The 14,685-nt window shown below is 52.5% G+C and overlaps 1 protein-coding gene across 1 annotated transcript; it reads right to left on the bottom strand.

Moving 5' to 3' along the window:
- PLVAP (plasmalemma vesicle associated protein) lies at positions 1–14,191 on the bottom strand. The gene is made up of 6 exons (XM_060006698.1): positions 13,751–14,191; positions 8,058–8,154; positions 7,227–7,939; positions 5,219–5,276; positions 5,002–5,083; positions 1–638 (listed from the first exon to the last, which is right to left on the bottom strand). Exons 1-6 carry the CDS (start codon positions 14,117–14,119, stop codon positions 632–634), a joined length of 1,326 nt encoding a protein of 441 aa, XP_059862681.1. The 5' UTR covers positions 14,120–14,191; the 3' UTR covers positions 1–631.
- Positions 14,192–14,685: the final 494 nt, after the last annotated feature.

Below are 14,685 nucleotides of genomic sequence, written 5' to 3'. Positions count from 1 at the left end.
TGATAACATTTATTTAGTGCCACTAACATTTATATGGGTCACAGACAGGGCTGGATATGGAGGGGAGAGAGAGTGAAGGGGCAGCACCCTCGTGGGCTCTGAGGGGTCCCCTGGACCAGATGCTCCCTCTCTCGGGGGCCTGGAAACTCTCAGGGGAGGACGAAGGTGAATGTCTTCCTGTTCTCACTCCCCCAGACCTGGAGCGCCAAGATGCTCCAGCTGAGTGTGGGATGCTGTGGGTGCCTTGACCCGCGTGCACAAAGGGATGTGATTCTGGGCAAGGGCTGGGCAGAAAGTGCGTGTGTGATGGCGCCGTGTATCTCTGTGATGTCATTGCCTTGTCTCTGTGTGACGTCACCACCATGTCTGTGTGATTGATGTCACTGCATCTGTGACGTCGTCCCGGCATCTAGGGGGTGAGGGATTGTGTGGTGCGGAGAGAGTGTTAGGGGGTGTGGGTGCGGTGTGGCGGAGGATGAGCAGAGGACGCAGGCCAAGGGCGCCCCCTTTGTCGTGCGTGCGTTATCTGACTCCACCCTGGCTGTGTCCCTCGCCGTGGGCGTCTCGCTGCACCTAGTCTCCAGACCGGTGAGTTGGGGCCACCCCTCGGTCCTCGGGGCCTAGAGCCTCCTCAGCCACTGGGGCAGGAAGGAGATGGGAATACAATAGTCAGACAGACAGACGGCAGGACAAACCTCGCCTGGGCCTGCCTCTTCCCCTGGGCCCCTTCTTGTTCCCAAGAACCCTAGGGCTCCTGCCGGTTTCAACCTGCCCTTAGACTTCGCCTTGTTGAACCTCTGTGGGACAGGTGGGACTGAGATGTGTGCCTATCCATTATATAGACTGAGGTTCAGAGGGGCCGCCTCCTGCGCTCCAGGCCTCTGTTGCAGTCTGTCTGACTCTCTCCCCTTTGCTCCCTAAGGCCCTGGGGATCCTGGGTGTTTGCCCAAAGTCCCCGGCCCCCCGTCCCCCAGGCAGGGCCTCAGTTTCCCTTTTGGTCTACACAGAACTGACCTAGACCTGGCCCCTCACTCATTCCCAGGAGGGTTTTACTAATGAGCCTGCCCCTACTCACATGCTCCCATGGCTCCCCAGCGCCCTTGGGACAAAGCCAGATCTTCTGTATCTGGCATTCAAGGCTCCACCCACTGTGCCTCCACCAGGCCTCCCCACTGGGGAATCAAAACCTGACAAAGTACCCCCCAGATTCTCAGAGCCATCACTTCACTTCCGCCCCTCCCCCTTGCCTTTGCAGGAGCCATCCCGCTGTCTGGGATGCCCCTCCCCCTCCTGGGCCTGCCAAAGGTTCTCACGAGGGGTCAGAGGTTGGCTCAGAGGCTGTTTCCTGATGGGGGAGGTGGGGGCCTCTGCCAAGTCCTGCTTCCGCTGGCCCCCTCCCTTCCTTCCCTGGCTCTTCCCTGGGGCCCCCGCAGCCTCACGTTCCTTGGCTGGCTCTGGTGCCCCCCTTCCCAGCTCCAGGCTCTGTCCTCTACCAGGATTTACAGGCTCCAAGGCAGCCCCGACAGACATCCTTTAACTCCTGCTCACCAGCCTGCAAGGGAGGGTCATCCCTGGCCATTTTCAGAGACTGGGGCTCCTAAACCCCATCGCTCATCTGGACCAGCACAGTCGCCTTCACCCCTGTCTCAGGTTCCCACCTTCACCCTCCACAACAGCGACCAGAATGAGCCTGTGAACACCTGAGTCGGGTCACATCCTCTGCTGTTCACAGCCTTCCCAGGGCTCCCAAAGTCCTCACTGCAGCCCCAAGGCCCTGCCTGATTTATCCTGACCTCACCTCCTCCCACTCTCCCCTCGATCACTCAGCTCCAGCCACACCAGCTGCCTCACTCAAACTCACCGGGCATGGATGGTCCTGCCTCAGGGCCTTTGCACGGGCTGCGCTCACTGCCTGGTGCACCCTTCTGAGAATCCCCTCATGGCTCCTCCCTCATCTTTAGTTCTCTGCTCAAATGTCACCTCCTCAGTGAAGCCTGCCCTGGCCCCGCCCACACCCCACCCCCGCGGAAAAGTCCAACCTCCTCAAGCTTCCTCATCCCTTTTCTGTTTCACTCATCACCAAGGGTCCCTATCATGGCTCCCTCATCTGGTTTGTCATCCACCTCCCCCACTAGACTGTCAGCCGCTCGAGGGTGGGGATTTGGATTTCTGTGCCTTATTCCTCCCTGTGTCCTCAGCACCCAGCAGCTGCTCAGGAAATATGGGTTGAAAGAAAAAACAAACGGTCATAGTGATGGCAGTGAACTTGAATCGACACTCACTGTGTGCTCGGCTCAGAGCCAGGGCTGAGCTCCCATCTTCAACCTTCCACATTGTGACTCGTGCCATCTCCAGCCACGTAGCCGCTACACCAATATTCACTTAATATTTGTCTTCACCTCCATTGTGTTGTGTTTTTTTAATTTAAATAAAGTGATCTCCAAAGCATACTCTGTCTTACCAAGTAAAGGAAAGCTGGTGCATTTGCCATTAATAGAAAACCACTTAAAAATGTTCAATGAAGGGACTTCCCTGGTGGTCCAGCGGATAAGACTCCGCGCTCCCAATGCAGGGGACACGGGTTTGATCCCTGGTCAGGGAACTAAGGTCCCACATCCCACATGCCACACGGCGCGGGCAAAAAAAAAAAAAAAAAATGTTCAATGAAAAAGCAAGACCATGTTCTCAAGTGCGGCTGACGCCGGAGCCTGGGTCTGCCCTCCCTCTGTGAATATGGGAGAACTGCAAGGGTCTGGGAGGCATTAGGGTGAGTTAGCAGCAGCGCAGACTTTCTCGAGGCCCGGAAGGAATGAGTGGAAAAGGAATCAACAGTCCCCATCATGGGGTGGGTGATTTGATGCGGGGCCTCGGATCTGGTCCCCTGTTGGGTGCATATAAAATTTGGACGTTACGATTCAGTCACTCACTGGCTGTCCACTGAGTGCCTGGCCGAGCTGGGGCTCAAAACCGGAGCCGAAGACCCCAGCCTGCTCATGCCCGGCCCCTCTCTCAGAGGAAGGCAAATCAAGGCGGGAGCCCATGGACCAGAAGCCCTTCCTGTGACACTGCAGAGAGAAGCAGGAGGGGCACAGGCTTAAGTACACATTGTTTCCTCTGTGGCGGTGGGCGGGGTGGGGGGGACGTCATTTGGGGTAAACAATGTCAAGAGCTTCCCCATCCTCAGCTGCGACCGGGACAGGCTTGGACTGGGTGCCTGGCTCCATCCCTGACTTGCTGACGCATGACCCTGGGCTGATCACTTCCCTGGGGCCTCAGTTCCCTCCTCTGAGAAATGGGGATAATAATAGAACCTCCTTCCTTGCCATGATGGCTTCAGGCCAAGATGGAGAGAGGAAAACTGTTTGCTCAGAGCAGGGTCTTCTCCCTACCCCCTTGCTTCCCTCTCTGCAGGCTGCCCGAGGCTGAGGGATTTCTCCCAGGCAGAGCTATCCAGAGCGAGGGGACCCAGTTCCGTAAGGGGGTGAGCTCCCCGTCAGAGGGCGTATGTAAGAAGAGGCATAGTGAAGATGGAGCTGGGTGCGGAGGACCGTGGGGAGTTAATGACAGACGTTTGGAAATCTTTTTGGCCCCAAGGGCTTTGTTTAGCACCCTGGGGCTGAAATAGACCTCGCTTCACCATAGCCTGGTGGCAAAACTGATGCTACAGGCTTTGGGATCAGAGGGGTCTGACAAAAATCCCACATACCTCCTTGAACCTCAGGTCCTAAACTGCAAATGGGCTGCCCATCCTAGGTCAGCAGTGTGGTCCTGAACAGGGTAGGGGGTGGGGGGTTGGGGGGGGGGTAAGAGTGACCCTGGAGGGAGCACAGGGTGTTCTTGGAGCTGTGGTCTGAGTCACCTTCCCCGTGACGCACAGGGTGTCGTCCAAGAGATGACCAGGCCCTGGGAGGCAGTGAGGGGGTCAAAGGCATGGAGCCATCACCTGAACATGTGCCAGGCACCCTTGATGCTCCCCACTGAGGCTCTGGGTTCCTTGCTCCTCCAGCCATGTGTGGACAGCACTTGACGGCTGGCAAAGCATTTGCATGCCTTTGATTTCAGAGACCCCCCCTTTTTTTTTTTTTTTTTTTTTTTTTTTTGCGGTATGTGGGCCTCTCACTGTTGTGGCCTCTCCCGTTGCGGAGCACAGGCTCCGGACGCGCAGGCTCAGCGGCCATAGCTCATGGGCCCAGCCGTTCCGCGGCATGTGGGATCTTCCCGGACCGGGGCACGAACTCACGTCCCCTGCATCGTCAGGCGGGCTCTCAACCACTGTGCCACCAGGGAAGCCCAGAGACCCTCATTTTTATAGAAGTAGAAAGTGCAGCTCAGAAGGGTGGAGTGAGAGGCCCAGGGTCACTCTCGGACACTGCTCTCCCTCTTCCCCTTCCTCGGCTCTGTTCACTTCTGCCACCCTAGTCCGTCCACAGGGCCTTTGCCCTGGCTGTTCTTGCCACCTGGAGCACTGTTCCCCTTGCCTTCCCCCAGGCCAGCTCTTGTCTAGCCTCCAGCTCAAAGGTCCCTTCCTCATCCAGGCCCTCCCTTTCCTGTCTGGAGTCTGATCACCTAGGTTCATGTCCCAGCTCTGGCTGTGTTGCCTGGGGCACGATGCACACCCTCTCTGTGCCTCATTTGCTTCATCCAGAAAGTGGGGATAACAGTAGCTCACCCACGGATTAGGATTCTGAGGATTAAATGAGTTAATTGGGCAGAGAGCTTAGGACTGTGCCAAGATCACGGTAAGCATCCGATCGTGGCAGGTTCTTGTTCACCCTGCCTCCTTCATTGTCTCTTTGGCCCACTACTCGGGAGTTTCATGAATGGAACTGTGTGTGTCTTGGTCACTGCTGTATCCCCTGGGTCCAGCATAGGGCCTGGTATACAGCAAGTGCTCGATTAAGGAAGCAACAAGTGTGATGCGAGCCTCCCTCCACCCCAGTCCTGTACCCAGCCTCATCCAAAGCCTGAGACTGAACTGTCTCAGCCTGTCCAGAGCCTCACCTAGCTGATGCTAAGACACTGCTGGCAGGGGGTCGCTGGGACTCCAGGATCCTCCTCTTGAATTCCTCCAGCCCAGCTGGGTCTGCCAAGAGAGGGAGGGGTCAGCCCCGACCTAATGCCTTAGTAACCATCCCCCCAGGGTCAGGGAATGGGCTGGCAACCCAGGATCCAAGGTGGAATCCGCCCCCCTCTCCTGGCTCTGCCCTCTGTCACTCACCAATGGGCGGGGGATTGGGGGCAGGGCCTGCAGGTCTTGGCACTGGTATTGACTGCGACTGTGGGAAGAAGGGTGAAAGGAGGTTGGTGGAGGCCAGGGATCCCAAACACGAGTCCCAGGGAGTTTCCTGCCTCTCCACACCCTTGGAGACCTGAGTTCCTTCCAGGGCAGAGAAAACAGACAGATACCCATGGAGAAGGACACGTGATGATGGATATATAACCACCTGTAGACACCTGCCTTCAAATGATCGGGGACTGCAGGGACCGGCTTCCCTTGGCAGCCCCCGGAGACCCCACTCTGCAGGGGTCCTGCCACGGTCTCCATTACAGCCTTGGTGCCAGCCTGACTCCAATCCAAGACCCCATTGGAGTCCATCCACCCAACCCAGCCCCGCTCCAGACTGAAGCTGACCCACTCTGTAAACCAACTGGCCCTCGATCCTCAATGCCATCCCTTGAAGGACCCTGAGACGATCTTTCCAAACCTGAAATCCAAAACCAGTTCTGAACTCAGTCACCTAAAATCAGATCCCAACCTGAAAACAGACCCTCCCTTAGAATCAAAGCCTGACCTTAACCCAGTCCCAATGACAAACCTGATCTGATCATAACTTTACATCTAACTCTGACCATAGCCCATCCCCTAGACCCAGCCGCTATGAAAAATCTACCCCCCCCACCCCCATTCCCTCAGCGCCAGCCCGGCACTCCACTACAGCCACCCATAAATACCTTCCCAATACCACGCTCAACCCCAGCTCAACCTCAGACCTCAGCCTCCACCTGAGTTAGAACCCCAGCCCAGCCTCAGCCCAAGATCAACGTCCACCCGGCTTCTACTCTAGACCCAGTCTTGACCTGCACTCGAAGCCCAGGCTCACCTAATCCTTCACGTCGAATATATCCTAACACCAGCCACCCTAAATGCAGCCCAATCTCAACTCCTAGCCCACGGTCAATGCCAATTCCAATCTTAATGCCCATGAAGTTCTGAATCCGCCCTTGGCCCCAAACTTCTAATCGTCTCTAGGCCCACCAACCACCTACACCCGCCTGAGCTTCCACTCCAGCCTCAACTGAATGCAATCCCAAACCCCCTGAAACCCTAGATTCGCTCTTCCCCAAATCCTTGATCCAAGAGCCACCCTGCATGTGACCCCTGACCCAACTTTTAACCTTTCCTCACAATCCAAACTCCAAACTCAACCTAATTCTAAGACTAATGAAATCTTACGTGGAACCCTAACCTTAACCCAAATCAACTCTAGACACAGGAGTCACCAAGAACCCACCTTGACCCAACTCTAACCACAAATTTACAGTCCACGTGAAGCCTTTCTCTAGACCTGCCTTAACCCTCACCCTAACCCCAGTATCACTTCCAGTCCTTAACCTGGTGCCCCCTGATCCTTCAACTCAACTCAAACCCATCCCAACCCTGACACCGACACTGGATGAGTCCCTAATCCTAAACTTAAGCCAATTTTGAGGCCCACCTGCCTTCCTAAACTCAACCCCAGTCCTTAACCCTTTCTTAATGTCATTCCCAATCCAAACTCCACCCCAAACCTAATGCCAATAAAATCCCTACGTTAATACATAACCACAGTCCTAAAGCATTAGACGCACAGTCACCCATGTCTGATCTCAGCCTCAAGCCTAAATCCACCCTCAGTGTCTCAGCTCACCCCAACCCCAAAGCAACCACAATTCTAGATTTGCCCCTCACTCAACCCTGGACCTGACAGCCACCCGACCTCCAACTCCAGTCTTAACCCGACACCTTTTCTCAATGCTGATCCCCATTCCGAGCTCTGCCTCAATCCTGACATCAGTGAAACCAGTGAAATTCTCAAGTGAGTCTAAGTAACCCAACCTAGACTGGGAAGCCAACCTCCACACCAAGGAAAAAAAAAAAAAAGTTCAAACCCAACTTCAACATCACCATCAGCTTGGCCTCCAGACCCACCCCGAATGCAACCTGAAGCCAGGGACCTCTGGCCCACCTTCGCCTTGATGCAGGTGTCCAGGGCCGAGTTGCTGACAGCTAGCTGTATCTTGAGCTGCTCAGCCTCCCGCTTCTTCTCCTCCAACTCCTTGGCCAGGTTGTCACGCTCCTTCCGCAGCACTGCTTTCTCCTCCAGGGCCAGCTGGGTCTGCCGGGCACATTCAGCCTGGAGCTTGGCCTCCCGGGCCTGGGCCTCCTTCCCCACCTTCTCCTTGGCCTCCTGACTGGCGCGCAGACCCTGTTCGGCCTCCAGCTTCTGGCGCTGGAGGTCCGAGTTCTCACGGGTCACACGCTCGATGCCAGCCCGCAAGCTCCGGGCCAGCTCCTCCACCTTGGAGCTCATGAGGGTGGGCATGTGGTCGCAGGTTCTCCGGATGGAGGGCAGTTCCGAGCCAAGGGGATGGAACATACTGTAGCCCAGGCTTTCAAGGGAGCGCGGGATGATGGAGTCCCTCCAGAGGTTGCGCAGCTCGATCTCAAACTTGTCCTTGTCCAGCGGGAGGCAGAGGGCCTGCACCTTCTGCAGACGGTCCTCGGCCAGCTGTCGCTCCTGCCGCTGCTGCGCCTGGGCTTTGCTGCACTCGGCCAGCTGTTCCTCCATCGCTCGCTTGCCCAACGCCAGACTGTCCTTGTCTTTGGTACATACCACCTTCTCCTTTGCCAGCTCCACCTCCAGTGTCTTGGCTTTCTGGTTCAGTGTGAGGGCCAAAGCTAAGGGTATAGGACCATAAGCGTCAGGAAGGTTGGGGGCTGCCAAGAGACTGGGTGGGGAGTCAGCTACCCTGCTCTCCACTGTCCATAATTGTAACCCTAACCCTAACCCACTCACCATCGCAGCTCTTGTTACTTTCTTTGAGTTGTTCTTGGCATTGTTTCTCACTCAAGATGATGGCAGCCATGTACCGCTGGTTGTTCACGTAGATCACCTGTCCGGATGTGACACAGGACAGAGCTCAGTGTCTGGCTCCTGTGGGACCCCCTGCCCCCGGCGCTGCCCAGATTCTCAGGGCTGGGGCCTCAGATCCAGCACCCAGGTGGTCTGTGTTGGCATAGTTCACAAGGACATGGCTTCTCTACAGGGGATGCTGGTCTGATCTTCAAAAGTTGTTATGATTATAGACAATGGAATACTACTCAGCCATAAAAAAGAATGACATTTTGCCACTTGCAGCCACGTGGATGGACCTGGAGGGCATTATGCTAAGTGAAATAAGTTAGACAGAGAAAGACAAATATCGTATGATATCACTTATATGTGGAATCTAAAAAATACAACACACTAGTGAATATAACAAAACAGAAGCAGACTCACAGATAAAGAACAAACTAGTGGTTACCGGTGGGGAGAGGGAAGAGGGGAGGGGGAATATAGGGGTAGGAAATTTAAAAAAGGGTATTATGGGATTGTATGAAATCATGTGTGTGAATCTTTTGAAAACTGTAAAGCACTATAGAATTTAAAGGATCTTCCATTCATTCAATTAAAAAAAAAGTTAAAAGAAACCCCACCTGGACTTCCCTGGTGGTGCAATGGTTAAGAATCTGACTGCCAATGCAGGGGACATGGGTTCGATTCCTGGTCTGGGAAGATCCCACATACCGTGGAGCAACTAAGCCTATGCGCCACAACTACTGAGCCTGTGCTCTAGAGCCCAAGAGCCACAACTACTGAGCCCACGTGCCACAACTACTGAAGCCCGTGCGCCTAGAGCCCGTGCTCCACAACAAGAGAAGCCACCGCAATAAGAAGTCCGCACACTGCAACGAAGAGTAGCCCCCGCTGGCCGCAACTAGAGAAAAGCCCGCACGCAGCAATGAAGATCCAACGCAGCCAAAATAAATAAATTAAAAAAAAAAACCCACCTCTTTCCCTAGGCATTTTAGTCAACCAAGATAAAAAAAAAGTTATGATTAATACTATTTGGCAATAAAAAGGAACAAAGCACTGATATATTCTACAACTTGAATGAACCTTGAAAACATTTACGGCCAATTAATAACAGATTTTGGCTGTGCTGTGTGGCTTGGGGGAATCTTAATTCTCCAACCAGGGATTGAACCTGTGCCCTCAGCAGTGAAAGCGCTGAGTCCCAACCACTGGACCGCCAGGGAATTCCCCGAAAAACAGATTTTTTTTTTTTTTTTTGACAAGAATGCTGTCATGGGCTGGATTGTGTCCCCCACCCCCAAATTCCCATGTTGAAGCCCTGATTCTCAGGACCTCAGAACGTAAATGTATTTGGAGACAGGGTCTTTAAAGAGGCAGTTAAGTTAAGATGAAGTCATTAGGGTGGGTCCTTGTAAGAGGAAATCTGGACACCCAGACATGCACAGAGGGAACGTGATGTGAAGACACAGGGAGAAGACAGCCATCAACAGGCCAAGGAGAGAGACATGGAACAGATCCTGATGGGCCTGGGAAGGAAAGAATTCCGCCAACATCTTGAACGTGTGCTTGTGCGAAAATAAAGTTTCTGTTATTTAAGCCACCTGATTTGTGGTACTGTAAGACAGGCCTAGCAAACTAATACAGATGCCAAGATCGTTTCATGGGAAAGAAGATTCTCTTCAACAAATGGTGTTGGCACAACTGGACAACCACATACTAAGGAATGAATTTGGACCCCTACCTCACACCATATACAAAAATTAGCTCAAGATGGGTCCAAGACCTAAATGTAAGGGCTTAAGCTATAAAACTCCTGAGAAGAAAACAGGTGTTAACTCTGCATGACTTTGGATTTGGCAACGGTTTCTTAGATATGATACCAAAAGCACAAGCAACAGAAGAAAAAGCAGATAAATTGGACTTAAAAACTTTTGTGCATGAAAGGACAACATTAAGAAAGGGAAAAAAACAACCCGTAGATGGGAAAATATTTGCAAATCGTGTGTCTGATGATGAGAATAGTAACCAGAATATATAAAAGTAAACTCTTAGCAATTAATAATAAAAAACAACCCAATTGAAAACTAGGCAAAGCATCTGAATAGACATTTCTCCAGAGAAGATATATAAAAGGTCAACCAGCACATCAAAAGATGTTCATCATCTTCAGTCATCAGGAAATGCAAATGAAAACCATGATGAGATATCACCTCACAACCATTAGGATGGCTATAAATAAAACAAAAAACAAGAATGGGCAAGTGTTGGTAAGGATGTGGAGAGACAGAATTCACAGGCAGTACTGATGGGAATGTAAAAATGGTGGCGCCACAGTGGAAAGCAGCCTGGCAAGTTTTTCTAAAAGTTAAACATAGAATTACGCTATGACCCAGCAATTCCACTCCTAGGTATATATACTCAAGAGCAATGGAAGCATATGTTCACACTAAAACCTGCACACAGATATTCACAGCAGTAGCGAAAAGGTAGAAACAGCCCAAGTGTTTCATCCACAGATGAATGGATAAAACGTGATCCATCCATACAGTGGAATATTATTCGACTATCAAAAGGAACGAAGCATTGACACACGCTACAATGGGGATGAACCTTGAAAACATCATGCTGAGGGTGAGAACCCAGACACAAAAGGGCATAGAGTGCAGGATTCCATTTAAAGGAAATCTCTGGAGTAAGTAAATCCATAGAAACATACAGCAGATTTGTGTTTGTCAGAGGCTGGGTGAGGGGGAAGGGGAAGTGACTGCTGGTGGCGTTTCTCTTGGGGGTGATGAAAATGTTCTAAACTGAATTGTGCTGACGGTTGCCCAACTCTGTGAATGTACTAAAAATCATTGTTATGTACACATTTTTCTTTCATCTACACTTTTTTTTAAAATTATATACACTTAATTATTACTATTCTTTTTGGCCGCACCGCACGGCATGCAGGATCTTAGTTCCCGGACCAGGGATCGAACCCGTGTCCCCTGCAGTGTCCCCTGCAGTGGAAGGGTGAGTCACAACCGCTGGACCTCCAGGTAAGTCCCCGTTATGTACACTTGAAATGGGCCAATTGTATGGCATGTGAATTACATTTTAACTTTATAACGTTTTTTATGTCTTTAAAACTTTGGAACAGAATGCTCTGCAGAAATATAACAAGGAAAAGTATGAAGGGTGTAGAGGGTGTGCCTTTCTGTCACTTTTTGTCCTTACTCCTTTGGAAGCTGGCCCTGTCCTAATGACCTGGGCATAGGGGAGGACAGAAATAGCTCTGGAAGCTCCAGTGACGTCTGTTTTCAAAAGCCTTAACTACAGAAAGGGAAGATCTCAGGGTACGAGTTGGTTCCAAAGATGAAGTGCGAAAGAGGTTTTCTTCCAGTTGGAGGAAATAGCTCCCAAAAATACAGAAGTATTTTTCTGCACAGGTTCCCAGATGTCAAGATGATGAGAAGAATATTTACTTAGATCTAGTGCAATCCGACAATACAAAAAAAAGTATCTTCTCTTGTTAAGGAGTGTTCAGGTACATCTTTATGAAGTAACTCAGGAGTCTCTCCCTCACTTTCCTGTAGCCATGGCTGCCCTGGACTCAGAGGGAGAGAACTAATTGATTAGTGAACAAGTATAAACAGTCTGAAGGGTTTTCTGGAATATTTGTTAGGACATAAAGCAAGGAAGCTCTCAAAGACTAATGGAGTTCCACCAAAAGACACAGGAGCCAGACTGAGGGTGTTCCTACGGCCTATTTCAGGATAATTTGACCATCAAAAAGATTATTACGAATGCTGGATAAAGAAAAATCCATGACAAAAAAAATCTCTCCCGCATGCGTCCTGGGTGGAGGTGCTTCCTTGACCCAGGCAGAGTGGGGCATACCCTAAGAAAAACACACTGAGTTAATTTCCCCTTTCTCTCCCAGGGTCTCAGAGCCAGAAATGCAACTGCATTTGCATAGAATTTAAGAAAAAAAATCCGTCTCATAGCACCACCAGGATCAGGGAAAGATCAAAATTCATACTTGGTACCATCAGACATGTGGGGCTGCCGTGGCAGGGGTGGGGCTACTCTCCAGCATCAGTGCCCGCTTCCTGGGGGGTCCTTGGAGAAAACCCTGAGGGGCTCCAGGACAGAGGAATTTGTCAACTTGTGTGTGGGGGGAAAGCGACGATTTTCAAAATTTAAAGTTGTAAAGAGGCAGATTCTTAGATTTCTAATATTCTACAATGGGGCCGTCCGGGATTCGGAGATGCGTGTGAATGTCTAAAACTTTATGATAAAAACAAAAAAAAACCCAAACCAAAAACAACAACAAAAAAGGGATTTCCCTGGAGGTCCAGTGGTTAAGGCCCTGCGCTTCCACTGCATGGGGCATGGGTTCCATCCCTGGTGGGGGAACTAAGATCCTGGCGCAGCATGGCCAAAAACGAAAAACAAAATCCAAAAAACAAAAGAATAAAACTTTATGATCCTGGGATTGCTAATGGCTCCTGGACCGGAAGACCATGCGTGTCCTGAAAGATTCAAAAGGGCCAGTTCCCGGGAACTGAGAAGTCTGAGGGAGCTGCCCTTGTCAGGAGTGGGGAGCATTTGAGGGGGTACATGGTCCAGCCCTGTGGTCTGAGGGGGGACTTGCCTCATTTGGGGGTCTGAGGGGGACTCACCTTTTTCTGAGGATCTAAGGGGGACCGGCCCTGTCCTGGGGGAATGAGATGGGGAGACCTCACCCTTGCCTGGGCAGTTCTGAGGGGAGCTGTGCACATCCTTCCTGCCCAGTGGCAGGGGCTGGGTGGTCTGAAGCCCCAGTAAAGGCCTTTTCTTTCCACGGTCCCCTGCCCCAAACAGCCCAGACACCTCCTGTGGGAGAAAGAGAGCCTGCCCCTCTCCCCAACCCTTCCCTTCCCCTGCCCACCCCTTCTCTCACCCCATTCCAGCCAAAGCCTGAGGAGGCAACATCTCCTCAGTGTTCCCAGGAACGGGACCTCCTCAGAGGAATCGTGTATGTGTGAGAACATGGGGGATCTTGCTGAGTGCGTTTGACAGGAGTTGGGGGTACGAGGGGGGGATGACAGTCTCCACGAGACCCAGGGTTGCCCATTTCTGCTCCCTGCTGCCCCCCGTCCCCCAACAAGCCACCTCTTTTCTTAGGCCTCCATTTCCCCTCTGCAAAAGGGTTTGAAATCTTCTCCCTACCTCCTGGGACTCAACGAAGAGATAATATTTCCTAAGCGGACATCCAACCTCAGGCAAACCTGAACCATTCATACTAATTGCTAAGAATCCAACACTCTGAGCGCTTATTAAGCCCGCTCTTACTTGCAGCTAGTGTGTGCTGGTACGTTCTGGGCGCTTTATACACATTAAGCCATGGGCCTAGGTCTGACCACAGACCGGATGCCCAGTTCAACTTGAACTCCAGATAGACCACAAATCATATTTTAGTCTAAGTGTGTCCCAAGTATTGCATGAGATATACGGACAAAATACGCATTGCTTCTCTACACGGGCTCGGCACGCAAAATGTAGGGTCCGTGACTGTCCCTGTCTCATGAACGAGGAAAGTGAAACTCAGAGAGGTGAGGTGACCAGCCTGGGGTTCCCCGGGACGGGTGTCCGGCCTGTGGACTTACCCGGTCGGCCTGACACTGGCGGAAGCTGGCGTTGATTCGGTCCAGGTCGCGGCGGGCGTTTAGCAGCATCAGCATGATGGCATCCTTGGCGCGGGAGGTGAGGTTGAGCTTCTCGGACAGGTTGGCCTGGGAGGCTGTGAGCCCCACCACCTGGCCGTAGAGGCCGTCAGCCCGGCGCTCGGTGGCCTGCAGGTTGGATTCGGTACTCACGTGCGCGTTGCCGTAGACCATAAAGAGGACAAGGCCCAGGATGATGAGGAATTGGATGAGCGAGACAAAGAGGAAAAAATAGCGCAGGTAGTACCAGCAGCCCCTCGGGCTGCCCCCTGCCCGTGAATAGGGTCCCCCGTGCTCCATCGCCGAGCCCATCTCCTCCCAGCTTCTGCCCGGTGCGCCGGCACTGCTCTGCTGGCTGGTCTGCTCTGGGTGGCGGCTTCTGCCCCTTCTAGACCTTGCCACGGCAGGGGGGAGGGGGGAAGTGTTTATATTACTCCTCTTAATACTTCCTCTGCCTGGCTCCTTCCTGGCCAGGAGGAAACGGGGGCTGTGGGTTATCACAACACTCCCACCCGGGCTGTGAAGGGAAGGGGGGAGGGCACCATGTCACGTCTGGGCCTCTCTGATTAACGCTGGGTGGGGCACCGGCGAGGGGACCAGGCGTTCTCGGCCTGCTGAGCCTCATTTTCCCCACCTGCCCTTGCTTTGTGCCCAGAGCTGGTCTCACCTGCCTGTGACCTCATGTCAACATCCCCATCGTGGGGAGGAGGATACCGAGACGAAGGGAGGAGAAAGCACCACCTGGGTGTCTCACTCTGGTCGTTCACAGAGCTGGACTCACCTCCCCTCAGGGAGGGCTGGCTACAGATGTGTGCCCACCTTACATGGCAGTGATGATTATAGGAGCTAAATTGTGCGGAACGCTTAGCTGAGGGCCA

This window comes from Delphinus delphis, chromosome 3 (genome assembly GCF_949987515.2).
Source record: "Delphinus delphis chromosome 3, mDelDel1.2, whole genome shotgun sequence".
Taxonomy (NCBI): domain Eukaryota; kingdom Metazoa; phylum Chordata; class Mammalia; order Artiodactyla; family Delphinidae; genus Delphinus; species Delphinus delphis.
This window is presented reverse-complemented; position numbering and strand designations above follow the sequence as displayed.

Bases quoted from the DNA above. Each gene is read 5' to 3' on its own strand.
- PLVAP (XM_060006698.1), bottom strand. From the start codon at position 14,119: ATGGGCTCGGCGATGGAGCACGGGGGACCCTATTCACGGGCAGGGGGC. The intron at 7,940-8,057 runs GTGAGTGGGTTA...CTATACCCTTAG, and splicing joins AAGTAACAAGAGCTGCGATG to CTTTGGCCCTCACACTGAAC. The intron at 5,084-5,218 runs GTGAGTGACAGA...CTCTCTTGGCAG, and splicing joins CCCCAATCCCCCGCCCATTG to ACCCAGCTGGGCTGGAGGAA.